General features: G+C 50.8%; 2 protein-coding genes across 2 annotated transcripts in view; both read right to left on the reverse strand.

Annotated features, from left to right (window-relative positions):
* LOC126962925 (uncharacterized) lies at positions 1-1,646 on the reverse strand. The gene has a single exon (XM_050804641.1). It carries the CDS (start codon positions 1,644-1,646, stop codon positions 1,170-1,172), a length of 477 nt encoding a protein of 158 aa, XP_050660598.1. The 3' UTR covers positions 1-1,169.
* The window catches only part of ASB13 (ankyrin repeat and SOCS box containing 13), a 26,736-nt gene continuing 2,439 nt past the window's right edge, over positions 1,485-25,781 (reverse strand). Inside the window, exons 2-6 of the mRNA XM_050804634.1 lie at positions 13,593-13,780; positions 11,975-12,125; positions 9,729-9,863; positions 2,821-3,012; positions 1,485-1,905 (exon numbers count right to left, since the gene is read on the reverse strand). Of these exons, the coding sequence (XP_050660591.1) occupies positions 1,778-1,905; positions 2,821-3,012; positions 9,729-9,863; positions 11,975-12,125; positions 13,593-13,780 (794 nt within the window). The 3' untranslated portion in view covers positions 1,485-1,777. The remainder of the gene's footprint in view (positions 1,906-2,820; positions 3,013-9,728; positions 9,864-11,974; positions 12,126-13,592; positions 13,781-25,781) is intronic.

Genomic DNA, 25,781 nt, shown 5'->3' on the forward strand with positions numbered 1-25,781 from the left:
TGCACTTTATTCCACCACTTTTATTGAGCAACGGCCGTGGGGACCTGATGCTGCGCTAAGTGCTCTACTGTGAGACATCACCAGATGTCATTGCTAGAGGCAAGAATCGCTTACAAAGATGAAAGGGCAGAGCCTAATACTTGTTTTTTAATGGTTGTTATTCCATGCAGAAACACTGACTGATCCAGAACTGGTAGCTAAGGCGGTGATCAAACAGGAATGCTCTTCTTCTCAGTTTAAGACGAAGACTCGCCATGACAACGGCTGGAACGCTGGAGAAGAGAAACCCCACGGCGGCCGGTGTGAAGCTTTTCGCCAGATTTGTGGCTCCACCCCCAAGTACCCACGTGGAGAGGCCTCCAGTCGTACAGCACAAAGGGCATCGCCTTGGGCGGCTCAGGCTCACTCTGTCCCGCACTGTCTGTGGTAGGAGGTTCGGGCTGGCCTGGGTGCATCCAGTGAGTACCATGTTCCCTTTTCTGGGCACACTGTCTCCAGGACAGGCCTGATCCGTTCTCCATTGCCCCAGAAACCCACACATCCCTGAACTAATCATGCAAAGGGGTTCTTAAAATGTATGAAGACAAAGACTCCTAGGCCGGCCCACGCAGTCTGAATAGGCTACCGAATGCTCCACCAATGGCTTATAATGCAGAACGACCTGTTTCTATCACTGCAGGACGGGATTGTAAGATTTTCTTATCCCGCCTTGGCTGCAGAGTCCCATTCCCGTCCAACTCAAAGCACTAGGACAATGCTGGATGTGATCAATGTTCCATGAGTATCCGCAGAACCAAATAATAAGTGGGTGATGGTGCCTCCTGGGTGTGGGCAGCCTCTCGTACTAATTTGATAGCTTCAAGGAGTTCACAAACTGCAGGGTGGGTGAAGAATTCGTTTGACAACCATAGAAACAGATGAAAAACAATTCCCACCGAGTCTCCAAACGGCCCTGTGCACTGAGAATGCCGAGCCACGAGAATATACACCTTGACACACCTTCACACTGCTGTCGGTCTGAATGGCTCATTAGCAGAACCTTAGGGGTACCGCCTACGTGTCCTCTAAAAGGTTTTTATCCTACACATAAACTTTTTACAAGAGTTCAAGACCTAATACTGAAGACGAATTTCCTAAGAAACTCAGTGCTCCTTGTGGGGTATACAAAGCTAGGGCCTTCCCCTACAAACACCATAGAAAGCCCCTGAGTGACAGACGCGCCCAGGCACCAGGCTGGGGGATGCTTTGGAAAGTGCTCCAGGAAGAGCATCCACACAGCAGCCAGCAGAGCCGCGGTCCCAGGCCACATCCGAGGCCGACCTTCCGTGGGCCCAGCCATTCCTATGAGCACCGAGGGCAGTCCTGGTGCCAACCCGGAGGTGGCGGCCTGCACCTGGGACCTGTGCATCTGTGGCCGGCTGCCCAGGCGAGTGGGAACTAGCAACAATGCCCTGAGTCCCCAGCTCTGCCAGCCTCCTCTGTGCTTGAGGACGGCCCATAAAAGAGGAAAACTGGCCCACGCCCAGTGAGGAGGTAGGTTCCGTAGAACAGCGCAGGGTCACACCCACAATTGTGACCTGAGACGCAGGCCTTCCCAACACCTTGGAAACATTATCCAGGATGCAGAAGAGAAGCCTACACAGCATTGCAGGAAGGGACTCGAAGGAGCGTTGTTCTATCTACAGCAATCATGCTGCTTCAGAGGAACAGGCAGAGTCCTCACCCGGGCAATGCTGGGCACAACGGGGGCAGTCATGGCCCGGACCCCGCGTGCAACTCAGTTGTAGGAGAGGTAATCAATGAGCCGGGGTGGGATGTTTAACTTGGCGATCTTCTCCAGCCCTCGGACGCCAGTGGCCTTCCTCAAGCTCACCCTGCAGAGTTGCGACAGAGTTAGAGGTGTCTCTGAAAAAGGGAACAAGGAAGGACATGAGGTTAATTTCAGGAAGGAGCACAACACCTGCAACCGAATACAAACTCAGACAGAATCGAAAATGCCTCCCTTTCCCCTGGAACCGGGATGTGTCCTGCAGGCCTCCTCTGGAAGGACAGCCAGGAACCCGAGGAAAGGAGCCCAGGAAATGAAATTCGGGGCGTGATGTCCACTGGGATTGCCTTTTGTGGGGTTTGGGGGTTTGTTTGGTTTTAAGGTTTTTTGTTTTTTGTTCTGAGACAGAGTCTCGCTCTGTCGCCCAGGCTGGAGTGCAATGGCACAATCTTGGCTCACTGCAACCTCCACCTCCTGCATTCAAGCAATTCACCTGCCTCAACCTCCCAAGTAGCTGGGACTACAGGCACCCACTACCATGCCCGCCTAATTTTTATATTTTTAGTAGAGACAGGGTTTCACCAAGTTGGCCAGGCTGGTCTGAAACTGCTGAACTCAGGTGATCTGCCCGCCTCAGCCTCCCAAAGTGCTAGGATTATAGGTGTGAGCCACCGCACCTTTTCAAAACCATGGTTTTGGTTTCTCGAGCCACGGCATTATATTTCAGCACCCAAATTTGTCATCAAACAACTATATCTGCAGCTAGGAGGCTCATCTGTCAAATGTCCGGCACAGGAGGCACAGGTCTGGTTCCTGAGCAGGTGTCAGCCACAGCTTCTGCTGCTCCAGGCCACAGGCCACAGGGAACCCAGGGAGAGCTGGGGCAGCAGCACAAACAGCCCCCGCAAAGTGCCTAAGGGTCTGTCCTAGTGCAGAGGACAGGAGCCACGACTAACAGCCTAGCTCTCAATGGAAGCCCGCAGGGAGCCGGCATATCAGGGGTCCAGGCTGAAGGCTGGAGGGGATAGGGCGGGCTCGGTGGGGCGCCTCACTTTCGTAGTACTCCAGGCACTTGGCGGGAGCGCTGCTGCTCCACGTGTAGTCAGACGGCTTCTTCCCACGGTTGTCCCGGGCGTAGATGTTGCCGCCAAACTCGATAAGCATCTCGATGAGGTCAACATTCTTGACCTTGGCCGCGTGGTGAAGGGCCGTCTCATGAAGCTTTGCCGCGTTCACGTTGGCCCCTGGAGGTCAAGAGTGCAGAAGAGATTTCACCAAGAAGAGAAGCTGAAGTCAGGGGGACAATCACATCCGTTTCTTCACACAGCACGGCGGCAGAAGCAATCCCCACCCAGAAGACAAAACCAGGACAGACGCTACCGTAGCTTTCAAAACTATTTTTCACATCCAAAAGCAGGAATTACTCCTTGTCCCCCCTCATGAGAAGAGAGATCAAGGTAGGCAGCAATCATAAAGAAATAACTGGAAACAGAACCGAAAAGAAGAAAAACAAAATGAAAAACGTCCTGAGTTAAACAAGCGTTCTAATGCCCTGTCAATCTGCCTTCAGGGGTCCTGAGATTTCTGGAAGCTCAAACCAGAGCTACTCAAGCACTCCCACCTGGCCTCGAGCACAGACACACACTACTTCTTCCTCTTGTGGGCGCAGGACAGAGGCTCCAGAAATACTGGTTGAATGAAAGAATGAATGCTCCTTAACAATGCATATTCTTTTACAAAAGGAAAACAGATAATGTACCCAAAACGGTAGGCAATTCAGAGAAGAGATTTAGCTCTGCACTCCTCAACTTTCTCACGATAAGAGCAGGCATTCATCAAGCTGATTAAAAGTAAAAAAAAAAAAAAAAAAAAAAAATTTTTTTTTTTTAAAGAGTAGACATTCAGAAAGATGCCAAGAATTAGTAGCTAAATACGGCTGGTTTTGTTTTTTGTTTTTTGTTTTTTTGAGACAGAGTCTCACTCTGTCGCCCAGGCTGGAGTGCAGTGACACAATCTCGGTTCACTGCAACCTCCAGGGTTCAAGCGATTCTCCTGCCTCAACCTCCCGAGTTGCTGGGATTACAGATACACCACCATGCCCAGCTAATTTTTCTATTTTTTGTAGAGACGGGGTTTTGCCCTGTTGGCCAGGTTGCTCTGGAACTCCTGGCTACAGGCATGAGCCACCACACCTGGTCAAATATGGCATTTTTCAATGCACTAAAAAAAGATTTTGATAAAAATCTGATTTTTGTAACACATCATTCTTAGGGCACAGCCATCACTAATCCGATACGATGGAATCCCACAGGGTTTCAGAATTCTTTTGAAAGAAAATACCATTTTCTTCGAAGTCTGTTTCTCAAGTAACAAAGGAGGTTATAAGAGAAAACAAATGAAAGAGAAGTATTTTAAAGAAGTCAAGCAAATCGCCCAGCATTAGTAAAATAATCCGCCAAATGACAGATTCAAACCACAACTGTAAAATATTATCAAAAGTGGGATTTTAAAACAATCAGACCACTAGCACGCCATCACTTACCGACAATTTCAGAGGGTCAAAAGAGGAGTTGAGAGGTGGAATGCTATTCCATTTTCTAGTTCCTCTGCTCAAAAACTATCTGAAAAATCCTGCTTTCTGCTTTAAAATATTTGAATCCCCTAAAAGCAGATAAGAACTATGCTCATAACAGCATTTGTGGAGTGATCCAGCCCTCCAAAGTGATGACATAAGTAAAGAAAGTTCTTTCCGCTTCCCGCAGCCAAAACTCAGAAGTTAGGACAGGAAAAGGATCTCTCAGCCAGGAAAAATGCTAAATTACCTATGTCCTGAATTTGGCAGAAATGTACTGCAATAATAATAATAATAATAATAATATTTAAAAGCAATAGATTAAAGAAATATTTTCCCCACAATTCAACCTCCGTTTCACACGAGGGGTTTTCCTCCAGTGTAATGTTGCAATCATAATACAAAGTACATTTTAACACTAAACGTACACTTGTAATGAAGAACAAATTGTACCATCCACAGAATCTACAGTTCAAGTAGCTTTCTCTCATGTCATTAATTCTGGCAATATTCTTGCCAATTGGGAGAGAAAGAGATGGTCTCTATTTTAACAAAAGCAAAAAAAAAAAACAAACAGAGAAAGAGGCCCAAGAGAGGCACAGCTACTCTCACGATCAGGGAGAAAACCATGGCTGGAAAGAGCTCTAAAAATCATGCTCCCTGTTGTGCTCCACACACGAGGCCTTGGCCAGGGGCTCTTGCAGAGAGGCGGCCTTCCCAATGTACATCTTTTCAAAATGCGTGTTTGGCATCATTTGATTGCATGGAAGGGAAGGAAGGTGAATAAGGAAGGAAATGAAATTGTGAATAAGGGATTGAAAGGAAACACCAGGCCAGGGGTGCAGGCGGCAACTTGGATGGATCCTGAAAGTATAGCACTGAGTGAGCAAAGAAGAGAGAGATGAAATCTGAACAACTATGTCCATTAAAAATATGTGCCTCGGTCAGGTGCAGGGCTCACGCCTGTAATCTTAGCACTTTGGGAAGCTGAGGCGGGTGGATCTCTTGGGCCCAGGAAATTGAGACCAGCCTGGGCAACATAGTGAGACCCTAGTTCTACAAAAAAACTTTAAAAATTATCCCGGCGTAGGCCGGGCGCGGTGGCTCAAGCCTGTAATCCCAGCACTTTGGGAGGCCGAGACGGGCGGATCACAAGGTCAGGAGATCGAGACCATCCTGGCTGACACGGTGAAACCCCGTCTCTACTAAAAAATACAAAAAACTAGCCGGGCGAGGTGGCGGGCGCTTGTAATCCCAGCTACTCGGGAGGCTGAGGCAGGAGAATGGCGTGAACCCGGGAGGCGGAGCTTGCAGTGAGCTGAGATCCGGCCACTGCACTCCAGCCTGGGCAGCAGAGCGAGACTCCGTCTCAAAAAAAAAAAAAAAAAAAAAAAAAAAAATTATCCCGGCGTGATGGCACACACCTGTGGTCCCACCTACTCTGGAGGCTGAGGTAGGAGGATCGCTGGAGCCCAGGAGGTTGAGGCTGCAGCAAGCCGTGATTGTACCACTGCACTCCAGCCTGGATGACAGAGTGAGGCCCATAGTGAGAGAGAGAACACATACAGGTACTCGTTAGAAAGAAGAAAACAGGACCAGGCACGGTGGCTCATGCCTGTAATCTCCACACTTCGGCAGCCTGAGGCAGGCAGATCACCTGAGGTCAGGAGTTCAAGACCAGCCCAGGCAATATGGTGAAACCTCATCTCTACTAAAAATCCAAAAATTAGCTGGGTGTGGTGGTGCACATCTATAATCCCAGCTACTTAGGAGGCTGAGGCATGAGAATCGCTTGAACCCGGCAGTCGGAGGCTGCAGTGAGCGGAGATCACACCACTGCACTCCGGCCTGGGTGACAGCACGAGACTCCGTCTCAAAAAAAAAAAAAAAAAAAAGAAAGAAGGAAACAGATACAGAGGAAAGAAGGAAGAGAGAGGGTGGGAAAGGGAAAGAAAGTAACTGTGTGTGAAGCAAGGATGGTAACATTCCTTGAACTGAGAGACAAGAGAAAGACTGAGACAGAGGCAGAGACAGAGACAGAGAGAGCCAAAGACGAAAACAGGGAGCCAGGAAACAACCAGGGAACTAAAAGCTCTGAACTTCATGCTTCAGAGAAAAGGGGTCAGCATAGGCTCATTACCAAAATCCTGCTTTCAACGCCAAATAGGATGAAAGTGGATTCAGAGAACCCATGGCCAGCGATGTGAAGGGACCTTCTAAGACCTTAGCACACCAGGACTGGCACAATCCTGGAACATAAACACAAATAGCTCAATAGGTGCTTGCTGCAACAAGAGAAATAAAAAGAAATAATAATGGCAATTAAATTTTAAAAATTTATAATTGAAAATTTTTTTAAAAATTAAACAATTAAAAAAAATTTTTTTTAATTGTGCCAGGACCAGTGCTAAGAACAAAGGTGGAGGCAGGACCGTCCTTAGGGAGCGGCTTCTGAACACTCCTGGCAGAGTTCACTATTCACTGCCAGCCATCAGATTAAAAATTACTTCACCATCATAACCGGACTTTCACCCTCCCCAGCCCTCCTCCTTTGCAAATACAATCTGGTTCCTGGACTCGCCTCACCGCCTACAAAGAACAAGCACAACGGTCTCTACGTCCCCCCTGGGGTGCAACGTGGCTGCCTCACAGTTCAGCTCTCAAACCGCACACGAAAGCACCTGCAATCATGTGGGCTCCGACTGGTTCAATCCCTCTCCCCTCTCCACAGTAACTGGTTCAAATGACCCAGGTTTGAGCCAATCAGAATTTGGCAAAGTTTGGGCAAAGGGACTGGGGAGGGGTGCGGGAAAAGGGACTTTCCACTCTTCTGTTTTTCTGGAGACACCGTCCCTGGCTTTCCTTCAGTTTCCCAAAGGATCTGTGACCCGACCCCAGAAGTTCAGAATCATTACTTTTAAAAAATCCGTTTGTGAGGACGTAGGGGGTGCTGTTGTGTCTCTCTTCTCTGTATGTTTGACAACGACAAAATGGTTTCTAAGAAGATGATGATCCATCTGCTCTCACAAGGGGTACTAGAGGAGACCACCAGAGATTAGGATGTGAATCAGGAATCCCACATGGAGCTGATGGCTGGACACCACCCACAGCATCGAGCCAACACCGACAGTCACAGCGGGGAGGCTTCCCCACTCCCCAGGGGGCATGCAAACTCCCAGGGAGAGCTGTGGGAACCCCGCTTTAGGGCGACAGTGGGCATCACAGCTGCCCCTTCCTTTCCAGCCCCCACCCCCGACTGTGCTGCCACCTGGTAATGTGGTGGAGGTGGGAGCAGACCTGACTTCAGCTCCAGCGTGGGCCCCGCCTGGTCCAATCCCTCTCCCCTGACCACAGTAATTGGTTCTAATGACCCAGGCTTCAGCCCATCAGAATTTGGCAAAGTTTGGGCAAAGGGACTGGGGAGGCGTGTGTGAAAAGGGATTTTCCACTCCTCTGAAAGAGTCTCCAGAAGGCTTAAAATGGGAAACATCTGGTGTGTAGGCCTGAAGCCACTGCAGCCCCGTGATCTTGCTCAGGGAAGCTGGAGGCTTAGGATAAAGCCAACACTGAGGAAAGCAGGATCGCAACATTCAAAGAAACTGGGTGACACCACGGAACCTCCAGTCCAGCCGCCCCTAAACCTGCTCTGCGTCTCAGCCCTGAAGTCACCTGAACTAGAAATGCCCGCCATTGTTTACCAGGTAGAAGTGGCTTCCTGTTACTCGCAAAGGCATCCAAGTGACATGAAGTCCTAACTGATACAGAAAGGATGTTTGCTTTAAACACTAAGTTGATCCCTTTCCCTACAACCACACCAAACGGAACTGAAGTAAAAATGGAACTCATGTGTACTGAGCTCATAACGGCTTGATACGAATGCACTGCCCTGTGTTCATAGAAACAGATCCGGCTGCCAGAGGACAGCTCGGCTGGAAATACTTACGCCTGCTTCCAATGGAGATATTTTTAATACAGTGTATAAAAAATTAAAAGTACCCCAACAACTGTTCCTATACAAAATGAATCTTTTCCACTAAGAAGACTTAAAAGTGGCACATGAAAGTGAATAAGATTCTCCAACAGAAAACTACATATAACTAAGCTCAAATAGCTGTCATCGGGGGGGATTCATGATCTTCCTGTTCCTGAACAGGTTTGTTCTTGTTGTTAAGAGATGGGGCCAAGGTCAGGAGATCGAGACCACGGTGAAACCCCGTCTCTACTAAAAATACAAAAAATTAGCCGGGCGCGGTTGTGGGCGCCTGTAGTCCCAGCTACTCGGGAGGCTGAGGCAGGAGAATGGCGTGAACCCGGGAGGCGGAGCTTGCAGTGAGCCGAGATCGCGCCACTGCACTCCAGCCTGGGCGACAGAGCAAGACTCCGTCTCAAAAAAAAAAAAAAAAAAAAAAAGAGATGGGGTCTTGCTATGTCTCCCAGGCTGGCTCAAACTCCTGGGCTCAAGCAATCTTCCCGCCTCAGCCTCCCAAAGTGCTGAGACTACAGCTGTGAGACACAGTGCCCAGCCACCCTGAAGAGTTTTGTTTTTATCCTACACCACACCCAGAATTTGGATGAGATGATGAAACTTAAATTTTCCCTCAACAACATTAAGTTGGGTTAATGATAAAAACCCTGTGCCAACAGGCACTTTGGCTAAAACTTTTGGTATAGACAGGTCCTGAGCCTAATCCTCAATTGGTTGGGTCTTTTTGGTTTTGATTTTTTTCCCTCCTTGGGAATCTCGATCCTGAGTCTTTTTGAACACCTGACAACAGCCTGGATTCCAAATGCTCCATATTCTCCTAAATGTTGCTGACTCTACTTCCCATTACATCCCCTTCTCTCTTGGATTCAGGCAGCAACCTCACCAGGCAGCTGTGGGGACAGTGGCCTGTGATCTCTAGAAATAATCATTGGCATTTGTTGAGTACCTACTAGGACACACCAGGCACCGGGGAAATATCCCCAGTTCTCCCAGCAACCTGCAGCATAGATTCTTCCAGTGTTACAGATACATAAACTGAGGCCGAGGTCTCAGCTGGCAAGTAGGAGAGCCAGCCTCCAACCCTGGTCCCTCTGACTCCTCTACCCAGCTCTCTGCTAGGCACAGTAAATACCTGTTCAGGTAAATACCCTTGCAAGTAAACACCTGCTTAGGTGAACAGCCTTGCAAGTATATACCCATTCAGGCAAGCTTCTCATATAAATCCGTAAATACCCACTCTGCAGGTAACACCCATACAGGTAAACACCCATGCAGGTAAACACTCACGCAGGTAAACACCCACGCAGGTAAACACCCGCACAGGTAAACACTCGCACAAGTAAACACCTATGCAGGTAAACACCCACTCAGGTAAACACCCATGCAGGTAAACACCCACTCACCTGCATTGAGCAGCACTTTGACACAGTCCAGATGCTCCCGGGCACAGGCAACGTGCAGAGGGGTCCCAAAATGGCAATCGTGCGCTTCCAGATTGGCCCCAACATCAATAAGAAGCCTCACACATTCGGAACTCCCTTAAGATAAATGGAAAAGGGGGGACAATGTCCTTGAATACGGACACTGGAGACAGCAAGCACGCAGATGCGGCAGCTGCAGCAGCCTCCATCCCTGGTGCAGGACAGGGAAGCCAGGCAGGCCTGCATCCCAGCCTAGGGAGGAGTTCATGCCCCGCATGGCCCTCAGGAAGCCAGGACACGGCTCTGAGTCCCCCTGAGGAGGGGAGGGCTCACAGCAGTGGGAGAAACGGGCCTGGCCAGCCTCTTGCTGTGAGAACAGGAGACATGGGGCACCACCTAGAATGGGCCAGGGAAAACTCTCCCGCTGCCCTCCTGTCCTGTGTCTACCTGCAGCTGTTGGCACTGAGCCCAGCCTCCCAGGAAACCCCCCAGACTTTCTTAGGCAGGTCATCCTCCTGTGCCCCACGGCAGCCGCCTCTCCTGCCTCTTTTTTTTTTTTTTTTGACAGTCTCATTCTGTTGCCCAGGATGGAATGCAGTGGCGCAATCTCAGCTCACTACAACCTCCACCTCCCGGATTCAAGCAATTCTCCCACCTCAGCCTCCCAGATAGCTGGAATTACAGGCGTGCACCACCACGCCTGGCTAATATTTTTGTATTTTTAGTAGAGACGGGATTTCATCATGTTGGCCAGGCTGGTCTCAAACTCCTGACCTCAGGTGATCCACCCACCTCAGCCTCCCAAAGTGCTAGGATTACCAAGGGCATGAGCCACAGCACCTGGCCTATCCTGCCTCTTAAGCAGCTCCTCTTCCTGGGTCTGTAATGTGGATTTGGAGCGCGGTTCCAGGTCCCCACCCTCCCGCCCCTGCACATTCCATCTAGGCTGCATCCTTTCCTGTCACTCAATTACCTCTTCACTATTGGCAGCTCCCTGATTTTCCCCACCAGCCTCACACCCAGCCCCAGCCCCAGAGCCGTGTGCTGGCCACTAGCTGGTGTCTCCCACTCCAGAGCCCTCTCCCTTTCCTGGGGTCCCTGCTCCTGACTCAAACCTGACCCATTTCTGACCTCTTAAGCCTCCCTTCATACCAAATCCTACAGATTCCTCCCCAAACCTTCTAAATGAACCCATCTCACTCCACCAGCCTACTCTGAGCACTGGCCACCTTGATCCCAGCGATGGTCCCCAACTCATTCCTCTGCTTCCAGGAGACCCCGACCACCACTGCCACCTCCATCTGTCTGCATATGGAGGGCCACTAAATGAACCTTCCCCAACTTCTGTTTTCCTGGCCCTCAACATCTGCTCAGAAACCTTCAAGAGCTCCCCGGAGCTGTCCCCATGGCCTGTAGACATGGAAAGACCTGAGAGCAGGAATCAGGAGTGAGCCACAGGCAGCCATGGCTCTGCCAGCACCGTGGAAGGGCACATACTCCATACCCTGCACCTCAGACGTGCATCCAAAGACAAAGGCCATGCTGGCTGGTCAAGATATAAGCCACGGTTTGCAGCCTCTGCTCAAAAGAGTAGAATCCAAACTCCTTTGTCATTTAAACATCTTCCCACCAGCTGGTCTCACCCTAAATTCCAGTCCTCTCTGCTCCACTGGGAGCTTCTAATGCAGTAAGATAGGACAAGGAGTGTCCCCCATGCTCGGGGTGCCCTTTTATCTTCCCAGCATCTGCAATCCACCTGTTCTCGGAGGGCAGCTGAAGTCCCACCTGCTCACTGAGCCTGCAGGACCAGCACTGTGTTTTGAGAGCACTGCACACAGCCTCCTGGCCCAGGCTGTTGGGACACGTTTCTCTGTCCTCTCCCATGTCAATCAGGGACCTGCAGAGCACACTAGAGCAAAGCCCAAGTGAGCCTCTGCAGAGTGCCCCAGGCCCTGGTGCTAATGTGGAGGGGCCCGAGGAGCCCTGGCTTGGACACAGAATCCTACCATAGAGTCACCCGCCCCAGCCCTGGAGGAAGACCTCAAGGAGGGAAAGCTTAGAATCTCGGCAGCTGAGCCACCAAGAGCCAGAAACAGACTCAGAACTCTCCTTCACCAGCCAAGGGCTCCCAATTCGTCTACTCTGCTTCTTTCCCAAAGTCCTTTAATCCCAGAAAGGAGGAAACTTCCAGGGCCCAGCTGGACCAGCCCAGTTGTCTGCCAACTCACCACTCATGCAGGCCTCGTGCAGGGGGGATGCTGTGTACAAAGGAGGGTTGACCTTGGCCCCATAGGACAGCAAGAGCTTCACACACTCGATGCTGCCCGAGGCGCAGGCATCGCAGAGCGGGGTGCTGCCATCGATGTTGCGAGCATCCACCTCATGGAAGGAAGAAACAAGTATCAAAGGGCAGAGAAACGCCACGCAACCCGCTTTCCCATCCTGCTGCAGGTTCATCTTTGCTGAGATGCTTCTTAGAAGCACCAGTTTGCTTTGGTCTTATGTGCTAGGCGAGAACACCGAAAGGGACAGCACGTGGCTGGGGAGCACCCATAGCCTCCTGAGTACAAAGGTCATCTCGTTCAGGATTCTTTTCTCTCGGGGCAGGATAAAGCTCAGCCGCCCCCTCACCACCCCTACCCCAAACACCTACTAAGCACAGAGCAGGACAGGGGAACCCTAGGCTGCAAGCTGGGAGAGGCAGGCTTTAAACATGAGTTTTAAAAACTCTAACTTCAGCTGGGCACAGTGGCTCACACCTGTAACCCTGGCACTTTGGAAGGCGAGGAGGGTCACTTGAGCTCAGGAGTTCGAGACCAGCCTGGGCAACATGGCGAAACCCTGTCTCTACAAAAAATACAAAAATTAGCTGGGTGTGGTGGCGTGCACCTATAGTCCCAGCTACCCGGGAGGCTGAGGTGGAAGGATCACTTGAGTCGAGGAGGACGAGGCTGCAGTGAGCTATGATCACATCACTGCATTCCAGCACGTCACTGCATTCCAGCCTAGGCGACAGAGTAAGGCCTTGTCTCAGAAAACAACAAAAACCTCTACCTCAATGGAAGGAATGCCTGAGACAGCTTACCATCCTTCCCCTAGTGAGAAAGTCACAGGCCGGGAAAAAGGCCACTCCCCAAACTGGCAAATTTTATTCAGCATTTGTCCAAATTCAAATTCCGTTTGGGTACACACTGACACGGGTTCTATTCCAAGCTTTTGGGAAGAATAAACAGTACACCGTCTTCCCTTTTTCCCCACCCCTTGAACTCTGAGACCAGTTCCTTGTGTCCCTAGTACATTGGCCAGGGGTGTGCCTGGCCAGTGTTTGCCAGCTCGGGAGAGCTGCCTGCCAATGTGCCAGGAATTCTGCTGACCAGAAACCCCCGGTGGCTTCACACTAGCCAGGGTGGGAACATTTACACCAGGGAAAGCAGCAATACAGAGTTTTGTTTTTGTTCCTTTTTTCGGAGAGCTGGCGGGCCAGCATCCCACCGAGTCATCCTAAAGCCAGAACCCTGCTCTTTGGGCCCAAGCAGCAGCTCTGCGCCCAGGCCTGGCCGCCCCTGAGAGAGCCTGCATCTAGGCTGTGGCCAGCCTGCTGGCTCCTGCCCACCACAGGGCTGGCACTCCCACCACCAATCTGTTCAGGTCGCCCTTTCTTCCACCACCGTGACCTCCTAACAGCCAGGTCCACAAGCACTTCTCAGCCATAGGCTTCCTGGTACCTGTGTGCAGTGGACACAGTGCAGCCCCCACCCTCCCCTCTTTCCCAAGTTCTCCTGAGTCAACCTTCTCCATTCTGGCAGCTGCAGCCAGGCTGGGGGTCTGCCCTGATGGGCCACTCACCTGGGCCCCAGCCGCCAGCAGCAGCTGCACGCACCGCGCCTGGCCCTGCAGACTGGCCGCGTGCAGGGGCGTGATGGAGTCCACAGTGACCTGGTTCACACAGGCGCCACTCTCGATCAGCTGTTGCAGCTGCAGGCTCTCACCCCGCTGGGCTGCCTCGTGCACAGGGGTCCGTTCCACCCAGAAACCTGGAAAGGAAGGGGACCTCATGCTAAGACCCTGCTACTTCATCCAGGACAAATGAGCACACGTAAGACTCCAGGGCCCCTGATGCCACCAAGGCACCATCCGTGATCATGCAATTGTCCCAGCACTTCTGTAAAGATCCCTGAGGCACCCTCCCTCCCCCGCCTGAAGGCTGGAGTCCAAGCTCCTGGGCAAGGCCTACAAGGGGCTCCATCCTGTGGACCCCGCTCACCTCCACGGTCCACCTCCCACCACTGCCCCTGCATAAACCTGCTCTGCAGGCACAGGTGCTCACCACTCCCCTGCAGTTCCACATCCTTCTCTAACACGCCCACCTTTGCCCTCTGCCAATTGTCCGCTCAGCAATTTCCTGGTGAAACGTTTACATCCTCCAGGTGGGCCCAGATAAAACAACTTCCCTGGGAAACACTTCCCACAAAGCTCACACACACACACACGCTCAGACCACTGCATTTACAGTGTCTCCTGCACTCGACTGCCTTCAGAATCCATGTTTTAATTACTCCACTTTAGTGGCGTCCTCAGGCTTATCTATATACAAGTCATGTCATCTGCAAACAAAGATCGTTTAACTTCTTCCTTTCTAATGTGGATGCCATTTATTTATTTATTTATTTATGAGATGGAGTCTCACTGCGTCACCCAGGCTGGAGTGCAATGGTGTGATCTCAGCTCACCGAAACCTCTGCCTCCCGGGTTCAAGCGATTCTCCTGCCTCAGTCTCCCAAGTAGCTGGGATTACAGGCACATACCATCACACCCAGCTAATTTCTGTATTTTTAGTAGAGATGAGGTTTCACCATGTTGGCCAGGATGGTCTCAAACTCCTGACCTCAGGTGATCCACCCGCCTCAGCCTCCCAAAGTGCTGGGATTACAGGCATGAGCCATCACGCCCAGCCCTTTTATTTCTTTTTCTTGTTGAATTGCTCTGGCTAGGACTTGCAGTGCAATGTGGAACAGAAGGGGTGAGAGCCAACATCCTTGTCTTGTTTCTAGTCTCAGGGGAGAGCATTTAGTTGTTCACCTTTAAGGATGATGTTAACTGGGTTTTCTTTCTTTCTTTTTTTTTTTAGTCTCAGTCAATCATAGTGATCCTATTTCCCATATAGCATCCAACCCAACTCTAGCTAAGGAGAGGTGAGGGAGAGTCTGCGAAGAGGCCTCCAAGCTTCCATATTCTGTTCACTTCCAAGAAGGAGCTCGAGGGGATGGCTGTCTCCCTTCCTTCTCTGGATACTGCCCGGATGTGAACTTGAACCTGCTAAGCCATCTGGCTACCTGCCTGAAGACAGGACCTACAGGAATGGCAAAGCCGGGAAAGGACTGGAACCTGGAGGACGAGTCAAGGACCATCAAGTGCCTGGAGCCAAGCCAATGGGTGGGCTTTGTCATACTTCTTTTTTTTTTTTTTTTTTTTTTTTTTTTTTGAGACGGAGTCTCGCTCTGCCGCCCAGGCTGGAGTGCAGTGGCCGGATCTCAGCTCACTGCAAGCTCCGCCTCCCGGGTTCACGCCATTCTCCTGCCTCAGCCTCCCGAGTAGCTGGGACTACAGGCGCCCGCCACCGCGCCCGGCTAGTTTTTTGTATTTTTTAGTAGAGACAGGGTTTCACCGTGTTAGCCAGGATGGTCTCGATCTCCTGACCTCGTGATCCGCCCGTCTCGGCCTCCCAAAGTGCTGGGATTACAGGCTTGAGCTACCGCGCCCGGCCGTCATATTTCTTTATTGTCTAAACCAAGTGCAGACAAAAGCTTGCTAACTAGTACAGACCGTAAACTCCCCAGATGCAGAAACCACACACGCCTATGTTTTCTCAGCACCCATCTCAGACACAGAGAAGTCTTCTAGACACTTTAAAATGTCATAAACGACAACAGTGCTGGATGAAAGCTGACATATCCTTACCGTCAACTCCCCAGCTTCGAGCAGACAAGATCACACCACACACCTCTTCTCAATCAACAGTTTCCTCTTACTATTCTGACATGTCCCTGGAAAACCTTCCTATCACCTGGATCTTCCCCAGATCTTACTTTTACAAAGTGTATCTGGGCCGGGTGCTGTGGCTCACGCTTGTAATCTCACCACTTTGGGAGGCTAAGGCCGGCGGATCACTTGAGGTCAGAGGTTCGAAACCGGCCTGGCCAACAGGGTGAAATCCCATCTCTACTAAAAATATTTTTAAAAATTAGCCAGGCATGGTGTTGCATGCCTGTAATCCCAGCTACTTGGGGGGCTGAAGCAGGAGAATCGCTTGAACCCAGGAGGTGGAGGTTACAGTGAGCCCAGATCACGCCACTGCACTATAGCCTGGGGAACAAGAGCAAAACTCTGTCTAAAAAAAAAAAAAAGAAGGTATCTGCATCGAATTTCCTCTGCAGGTGGGCAGCCTCAGCAGTTAGTGCTGATGACTCTGTCTGCTCTTAGAGATCCCCACATTGCCCCCCTCCCCCACCTCTGCCTTTGGCACTGAGACCAGGGTTAAGAGTTCCCTGGAGCCACAACTGCACAGAACTGCTTGGTGGAAACTCAGCTCAGTCTTTTATCAGCTTACCCAAAACACAACTTCCCCGAGTGTCAGCTTCTTTACCTGTAAGTTGCTATAACAATTATTTTTTCTTCATAGGTGGTCTATGAACATGGTCTATGAACATTCAATGAATTGAAATAGGTAGATGCACTTAAAGGGTGGGGCCTGGCACCGAATCAGTGCTCAATAAACGTTGTCTGTTTGTAGTATTTTTGTGGGGTTTTTTTGGTTTTTTTTTTGAGACAGAGTCTCGCAGTGTCACCCGGGCTGGAGTGCAGTGGCGCAATCTCAGCTCACTGCAACCTCTGCCTCCCGGGTTCAAGTGATTCTCCTGCCTCAGCCTACTAAGTAGCTGAGATTACAGGCACGTGCCACCATGCCCAGGTAATTTTTTGTATTTTTAGTAGAGACGAGGTTTCACCATGTTTGCCAGGCTGGTCTCGAACTCCTGACTTCATGATTCACCCACCTCGGCCTCCCAAAGTGCTGAGATTACAGGCGTGAGCCACCACGCCCAGCTGTTTATAGTATTTTTGCCTCCAATTGTACCTATCTGTCTTGTCCACAGCCAAAGAGCCCGGGTGACCCTATGTCAGCGGACGTGGGAGTAGGGAGAACTGAACCACAAAGGAAGATTCGATCCCCACAAAATGTAAAAGTCAAGCTTCCATTTGACTGACCGTCTCCAGGTGGCCCTCAGCCCCACCGTTGTAATGAACAGTAACCCACTGACCTCCTGGGGTTAGTGAGAAGTGGTTTCGTGTCACTTTAAAATCAATCCGCGGGGAGCAAAATCCCAAGGGTAGAAGGAGAGGCCGCCACTTGAAAAAGAAGAGGAAGGCAGGGAGAGACCTAGGCCTTACAGCAAAAAAGGAAAATGCTTCTCAGGAGGCCACCTGAGCAGGGAAGGCACGTTCCCAACGTGCCTCCATTCACAAGATGTCCAGGTGGATTTAGCGTCTTCCGCTGCCACACACAAAGATGACTAAGATGCAGCAACAGACAGCTCACAGTCAGGGACCAGGGAACACTTGTGCAGACAATTCACAACATGACAACTGCGATCATGTCTGGTGACGGATCAGAAGCAAGAGCCCCGGTGCCCAGGGATGGCCAGGGAAGGTCACAGAGGCCGCAGAGCTGTAGCCAGGTCTATCTTGGGCACCACTTATTCACCTCTGTACCCTAGAACCTGGCACTGTCCACGAAGATGCTGGTATCTACGTGGTTGCTCAGCGGGTGAGTGGATGAGTAAATGAATGAAAGGAGTTACTAAAACCAATTATAAAGTCTGGCCGGGCAAGGTGGTTCATGCCTGTAATCCCAGCACTTTGGGAGGCCGAAGTGGGTGGATCACGAGGTCAGGAGTTCAAGACCAGCCTGGCCAATATGGTGAAACCCCGTCTCTACTAAAAATACAAAAAATTAGCCAGGTGTGGTGGCATGTGCCTGTAATCCCAACTACTCGGGAGGCTGAGGCAGCAGAATTGCTTGAACCCAGGAGGTGGAGGTTGCAGTGAGCCGAGATCACGCCATTGCACTCCAGCCTGGGTGACAGAGCAAGACTCCGTCTCAAGAAAAAAAAAATTTTTTTAATGAAAAATAAAAAAAAAGTCCATAGCAGTGAAACAGCAAAAGAACTAACATTTTTGTTTAAGGGGCCTTTATCCATTCTTACACAGAGGCTAGGATAATTTTAGAGCATTGAGATAATATGCAAAAAGAGCAATTGTGTAGTTTTGAAATAACTCTGGGATTAAAAGGAAAGCATGTAAACAACTAGCTATGTTTTGTTAAAGATTTTTAGCAACACTGTGACGTGATCAAGGACAAAGACGTTCCCAACCTCGGACCCTCGCTGGTGCCCAGGTGTCAGCGGTCCTGGGTTACCTCTTCATCCCAACAGCCTCCTCTTCCCACTGCTCTCAACATAATCAAGAGCCTGAAACCTGTACTGACTTAGATGGCACTTTAGACACTTGTCTACCATCTTCCTGGTTTGCAGGCTCTCTAAATAAACCTGCCACCAACTCTTGTCTCTCGTGTTTGGCTTTTGAACAGTAAGCAGCCAAATCTGGGTTCAGTTACAACGTGACATAAAATTTTTAAAAGAAAATCTAATTTTATTTCTCTGTATCACTAGTCTATAAAGGAAATGCAACTTATTTCTAGTGAATCACGTCAGCTGCTATGGTCTTACCAGCAGCGATTAAGGGCAAAAATTAGCAGCAGACTGATAAGAAAAAAAGAAAAAAGAAACTTCCGAGCATCTAAGGGCACAATCAGAGTGAAATGGCAACCCACAGAATAGGAGAAAATATTTGCAAGTCATATACCTGATGAGGGATTAGTCCAGGATATATAAAGAACTCCTGCAACTCAAAAAAAAAAAACAGAAATAACCAGGTTTAAAAATAGGCAAACGAGTTGAACGGACATTTCTCTAAAGAGGATACACATGGCCATGAACATAAAAAAAGGTATTCAACATCACTAATCATTAAAGAAATGCAAATCAAAACCACAATGAGATACTACCTCACAGCTGTTAAGATTATCAAAGAAAACCAAATACGTGTTGGCAAGAATGTGGAGAAAGTGGTGCCCTTGTGCACTGATGATGGGAATGTAAAATGGTCCAGCCACTGTGGAAGACTATGTGGCAGTTCCTAAAAAATGAAACATAGGATATCATATGATCCAGCAACTCCACTGCTGGGCATATCTCCAGAAGAATTGAAAGCAGAGTCTTGAAGAGAGATTCATTTGTACATCCACAATCATAGCAGCATTATCGTCAACAATCCAAGTGTCCAGTGGACTATTATTCAGCGTTGGGAACGAAGGAAATCCTGTCCCATGCTACAACATGGATGAACCTTGAGGACATTATCCTGAGTCAAACCAGCCATTTCTAGGCCGGGCACGGTGGCTCACGCCTGTAATCCCGGCACTTTGGGAGGCTGAGGTGGGCAGATCACTTGAGGTTAGGAGTTCACGACCAGCACAGCCAACATGATGAAACCCCATTTCTCCTAAGAATACAAAAATTAGCCAGGCACGGTGGCTATAATCCATGGTGTGTCAGTAGTCCCAGCTACTCAGAGGCTGAGGCACGAGAATCGCTTGAACCCAGGAGACGAGAGGTTGCAGTGAGCTGAGATCGTGCCACTGCACTCCAGCCTAGGTGACAGAGTGAGACTGGCTTGAAAATAAATAAATAAATAAATACGCCATTTCTGGCCAGGCGCAGTGACTCGCACCTGTAATCTCAGCACTTTGGGAGGCCGAGGTGGGCAATATGGTGAAACCCCACCTCTAATAAAATTACAAAAATTAGCTGGGCATGGTGGCCCATGCCAATAATCCTAGCTACTCGGGAGGTTGAGGCAGGAGAATCACTTGAACCAGGGAAGTGGAGGTTGCAGTGAGCTGAAATCATGACATTGCACTATGGCCTGGGTGACTCTGTCTCAAAAAAAAAAAAAAAAAAAAGCCAATAATCCATTTCTGAAAAGTCAAATACTGCATGATTCCACTTATGTGAGGTCCCTTGAGTAGTCAAGTTCATGGAGACAGAGAATAGAAAGGTAGTTGCCAGGGGCTGGCGGGAGGGGAAACGGGGAGTTAGTATTTCACGGGGACAGAATTTCAGTTTTACAGTATGAAAAAGTTCTAGAGATCTGTTATACAAAAATGTAAATGTACTTAGCCCTACTGAAATGGACACTTGAAAATGGCTAAGGTGGTAACTTCTGTGTTATGTGCTCTTTATTACAATTAAAAATAGAAAAAAAAAATTTTTTTTAAGTAATCAGAAGCTGGAGGACCTAGAGCATGGGGGGACTGTCACCCACAGGCTGTCCTCACAGGAGATTTACAGTGGGGAAGGGAGGGATAGAAGGCCAGAGGACAGCAGGTGCCTGGGCTGCACCTTGTCACCTTTCCTGACACCCTCAAACCACCGATGGCCCTTCCAAGGGGCAAAGAGACCCACACTCTGCATAAAGGTCAGCCCCCAGCTCCCACCACCACAGAGCAATGACTCAGCCCTGCAATGGCGGGGCCAACGTCCCAGGTGAAAAGAATCAGGAAGGACAGCTTGTGGTCACAGACCTTAAATGGATGAGGAGTGAGCCCAGGAAATGCTGTCTGTTAGTGAATGGACTGGCCAGGCTGGACTGCCGGCTGCTTCCAGCCCCTGTGCCAGGCTCCCTGTGGTGGCAAAACGCCCCCCTCCCCAATCCCTGCACCCTCTCCCTTGGCAGAGCACCGCCTTGGAAACCTGAAACTCCATGCTGTGCTGGCAAGTTCCCTCCGGACTCACGTTCTGCCCCTAAACCCTACCCACTGCTGCCACGTAATAGGTCTCCCGTTGCCCCCTCCCTAATGCAGATGAATGACAAACCAGTCTGACAGGGCCTGTTCACAAGGTAGAATCCAAGCAAGGTATAAGGCCCACACCATGCAGTCACAGGCCCTGTCCCCAGGCTCCCTGTCATGCACACAGCCGTGCCCAGTGACACCAAACTCTACCGACTCAACAGTATCCAGTGGCTGCAAGCCCCATGCTTTGTGTATGCTGTTCCTTCCCCTGCCTGGAAAGCCCTTCTCAGCCCCATTCCCCACCTTGCTTCCGGCTGAAATTCCTCGACTGAGTGAGCCCCTGCTCCTTAGGAAGCCTCCCGAGCATGCAGCCCACCCACCCACGCCATCTCCACACTATCGCCGCGCCACCAGCTGACCAGCATTCTTCCTTCCCTGGGCCTTCCTTCCCTGGTCGTCCCCCATCACCTTGGGGATAGTACCACAGCTAGCAGGTCTCCCGGCCCTGGCTGCATGTGCAGGTATCTGAATGAATAAGCACTCCCCAGACATCTTCCCCTGCCAGACTGAACTCGGACCCCTGCCACTGGGTTCTGTCCCCTGCTCCACTTTCCAGCCTAGGACAGTGGCCTGAGACCTAACAAGATGCTCCTACACTCTGGCCAGGCGGGGGCTCATGCATCCATTAAATGAAGAACTTGGGTTACAACAAGAGCCAAGGCTGCAGCCCTGGTGACTCGTGATCCAGTCCTGATGGCTGGATTCTACCCACCTCCTCCTCTGCTTCAGGTCAGGGTCACAGTGATACATACATGGCCCCTCCTGTTTACTTGCCACTTGCAGGCCTGAGGTCATGAATAGCCAGGCAAAAGCCTTTGCCCTGAAAACTAGAATTTCACAGACGTTCATCTATGTATCTACTGCAGACTACAGCAGACGTCACCTTGAGAAGGAATGACACAGGCTTCAGAACATTCTCTCCACTTTTCCACCCACGATACGAACTTACTGACTAGGCTGGTGTGCCAGATGTGGACCTTTCCGGACCGCAGCTCCTCCTCCCCTCTCTTGCCCCTTTGCTGGGGCCCTGACACCCTCCCATCTGAGGCTGCGCCCTGCCCCAGGACTGACCTGTCCTTTGAGATTAGGAAGCCCTGGCTGAACAGGCCAAGTGGCTCAGGGTCAGCCTACCCTCAGGGAGCGGACTCTACAGGGGCAAGCTGCAGGAACCGCCTGGCTTGTGAGTTCAAAGTGCATCTCACAGCTTACCCTCTCCAAGCCTCGGCCTCCTCTCTCCTCAAATGGGTGCTGTGAAGACTGAAGGAAACTGTGCCTGGCCACCTGTAAAGGCTCTGAGTAACAGACACTGTAATGGCTCTGGGATCACTGCTGTCATTATTACCCTACCAGTCCTGTGGGGAGGGCAAGTGCGGGTTCTTCCATCTCATCTTTGTTCCATAGCAAGCCCCCACCACCTTGCATTCCAGCTCCAGTAACTCGATGCTTATCTAAGTCTGAGTCTCTGCCCAGTTTTTCTGCTCAGTTCCTGGGCCCTCTGACACCAGAGCTCCTCCATCCCTCCCTGCCTTGTAAGCCACCCAGCAGTGTCCCAGGCCATGTCGCCACTGCTGGTTGCTGCACAGCCAGGTTCTGCTGGCCGGAGACCACCAGCAGCTTGAAACTAGCCGGGGTATGAGCATTTAGACCAGGGAAAGCAGCAAAGCAGACTTTTATTTTTGTTTCTGTTTCTTTATTTTTCCCCCAGGCAGTTGGTTTGCCAGTATCCCCCTCAGTCACCCCAAAGCCAGAGCCCTGCTCGTTGGGCCCAAGTGGCAGCTCTGTGCCCAGGCCCAGCCACTCCCTAGAGAGCCCGTGTCTAGGAGGCGGCTGGCCTGCTGACCCCTGCGCACTGCAGAGCTGGGCCCCTCCAGAGCCCATCCTCCACACTGCCCTGCCTGCACCCACACTGGCGGGCCTCACTTGACCCTCGCAGGGACTGCAACTATAAATGCAGCAGAGCCACTTGCCCCCCACCCCGCCCCACCAAGCCTGGGGCCTCTCCAGGGTCAGGGCCCACTCCAACAAAGAGCAATTCTCAAATGCCACCAGGGACGTCTTCCAGACAAAGCTGATCCAGACAAAGCTATTCCAGACAAATGCAGGCTTTGAATCCAGGTCAAATACCCAAGATGCACCTTTTTTCCTATTTTGTCTTCTTCTTCTTCTTTATTTATTTATTTATTTTTGACACAGGGTCTCACTCTGTCACCCAGGCTGAAGTGCAGTGGTGTGATCAGGGCTCACTGCAGCTTCAACCTAGGTTCAAGTGATCCTCCCACCTCAGCCTCCCAAGTAGCTGGGACTACAGGCCCATGCCCCACCATCACACTGGATAATTTTTGCATTTTCTGTAGAGACAGGGTTTCACCATGTTGCCCAGGCTGGTCTCAAACTCCTGGGTTCAAGGGATCCTCCCGCCTCGGCCTCCCTAAGTGCTGAGGTTACAGGCACGAGCCCCGCGCCCAGCCCACAGTGTACTCTTAAATGTTGCTGGAGCCAGAAATTTGGTTCAGAGTAAATCACCAAGGGGAGTCTGGGGTCCTGGCTGCAGAAATGTCATTTCTGCATCAAAAAAAAAAAAAACCCTGCAGCCTCTGGAAGAAGCCCTCCCTGCAAAACTCCAGTAAGGATCCTTGAAATGGTGAGGGCGGGCCCTCCACCCTGACCCACCCATAAAGCCATGCTGGGGTGGGCGAGCACACACTTGGGGAGGCCACCTGGAAGAAGCATGGCAGGCACCGGAAGCCCCCAGGGAGGGTTTTCTGATGCTGCTCTCAAAGGGCTGAGCCTCAGCTCTCAGGGAAAAGACAAGAGTCCTGAGTGACACAGCCCCCCAGCATCCCAGAAAGCTGAGGATTCATGAACACGTGCTGGCCGTTAGAACTGAAAAGGCCTTAGAAACGCTGGACGATGGGTCGGGTGCGGTGGCTCACGCCTGTAATCCCAGCACTTTGGGAGGCCGAGGCAGGCGGATCACCTGAGGTCAGGAGTTTGAGATCAGCCTGGCCAACATGGTGAAACCCCATCTCTACCAAAAATACAAAAATTAGCTAGGTGTGGTGGCACACGCCTGTAATCCCAGTAATAATCCCAGCTACTCAGGAGGCTGAGACAGGAGAATCGCTTGAACCGGGAAGTGGAGACTGCAGTGAGCCAAGATCGTGCCACTGCACTCCAGCCTGGACAACAGAGTGAGACTCTGTCGAGGAGAGAAGAGGAGAGAAGAGAAGAGAGGAGAGGAGAGGAGAGGAGAGGAGAGGAGAGGGGAGGGGAGGGGAGGGGAGGGGAGGGGGGGGGGGGGGAGGGGAGGGGGGAGGGGGGGGGAGGGGGGGGGAGGGGGGGGGGGGGGGGGGGGGGAGGGGAGGGGAGGGGAGGGGGGGGGGAAGGGAGGGGGGGGGGGGGAGGGGAGGGGAGGGGGGAGGGGAGGGGGGGAGGGGGGGGGGGGGGGGGGGGAGGGGAGGGGAGGGGGGGGGGGGGGGAGGGGAGGGGGGAGGGGAGGGGGGAGGGGAGAGGAGAGGAGAGGAGAGGAGAGGAGAGGAGAGGAGAGGAGAGGAGAGGAGAGGAGAGGAGAGGAGAGGAGGGGAGAGATGAGATCCTGGAGGATCAACACTCCCAGAGAAAGCCAAATGTAGCATGCATTCATCTCTGCCTGCTGTCCAAACCACACGGAAATGATAGTAAGGGAATAAAAGTGGGGGCTAAATGCACAAAGACAAAGAGACCACAGAGGAAAAGAGAAATGAAGCATCTCATGGTAACAACTAAAGACAGTGTACGTGACTACCCCGGCACAAAGAGGGTGTCTAACACATGGCACTTATCACTATCACCAAATTTTAATAGCACAGCCTAAATTTCAGTTTTAGTGTCCTTGAAACCCAAGGGAAAAAAATATTCATCTTTATTTTTCTATGTAGCAACTCCCACTTACAAGTCTAGGCTCAGTGTTTTCTTGCTAAGGTGATATTTTTCCACCATGTCTTTTTAAATGTTTTCATTATGAATTCCCAAAATATAGTTTGTCGGTAAACTTGAGATCAAACAGCAGACTGATTTCAAGATGTGTTCAATGAAGCAAAAATGCCAGTATTTGCCTTGTTAGAGGGACAAAATGGTCAAAACTCAGTAAGAGTGGAGAAAAGAAAGGGAAAGAATAAATGAAAGCAGAAGACGAGGAGAAAAGAGGTGAAAATAGGTGGACTAAGGAGTAAAGGAACCGGGAGAAAGGACCAAAGGTGTCAGGAGACCTTGGTGAATAACAGGCATTTCCTTCCACGGCATGGCGCTAAAACCACGCTGGATTCGCTGCATTATCCTTCAATGTCTCCTCCCCTGACTTCCTCATCACTCATTCAATTATCTGCTACCCCGACTCCTCCCTTGCCCCTGGTCCACCCCAAAAGGCTATGGCCCAGGGAGCATGGGGAGGGTCCCCCAATCCCAATCCCACCCTCAAGGCACCATGGGAGCTCAGGCCCTGACTCAGGATCCCTAAGCTCTGATTCCGCATCTTCCCCGTCTCAGTTAAGGGACCCGAGGGACGCTTTTCATCCTAAATCACCTAAGCCTCGGTTTCCTTAGGATAGCAGGCAATGTCTCCCAGGACTGCCATGTCGAGAAGGACGATAGAGGTACTGTTTTGCCCATAAACATGCTTTCTAAGCCTTTGTTACTCGCTATGATTTCCTCTGATACTTTCGTTGGCCCTAAATAGGCTTTTCTGGTGTGTCAACATGCCCTCTTTGAATTCTTGTTTTAGGATAAAATAGACTCCCACTCCAAGTAACTCTCTACCCTTTAGAAATGCCCTGGACTGCTACCCTAGTGGATTCTCCCTCTCCCCGTCCTGACACTGAAATCAAGAACGATAGAGCTGTGTTTCTCATTAAACACGGAGGATCTTCTCTGTCCCCCCGCAAAGATCTCACTCAACTGAGAGGACCTCGGTGGGAAGGCATAAATCCATATAAGCAAGTGGAAAACAAACAGGCTGCGGAGGGATTTCCGAACCATCCGGGGAGCTGGCGAGCAGGCTGGGGCAGTGGCTAACAAGGATAGAGAAGGCA

This window comes from Macaca thibetana, chromosome 9 (assembly GCF_024542745.1).
Source record: "Macaca thibetana thibetana isolate TM-01 chromosome 9, ASM2454274v1, whole genome shotgun sequence".
Lineage (NCBI taxonomy): Eukaryota > Metazoa > Chordata > Mammalia > Primates > Cercopithecidae > Macaca > Macaca thibetana.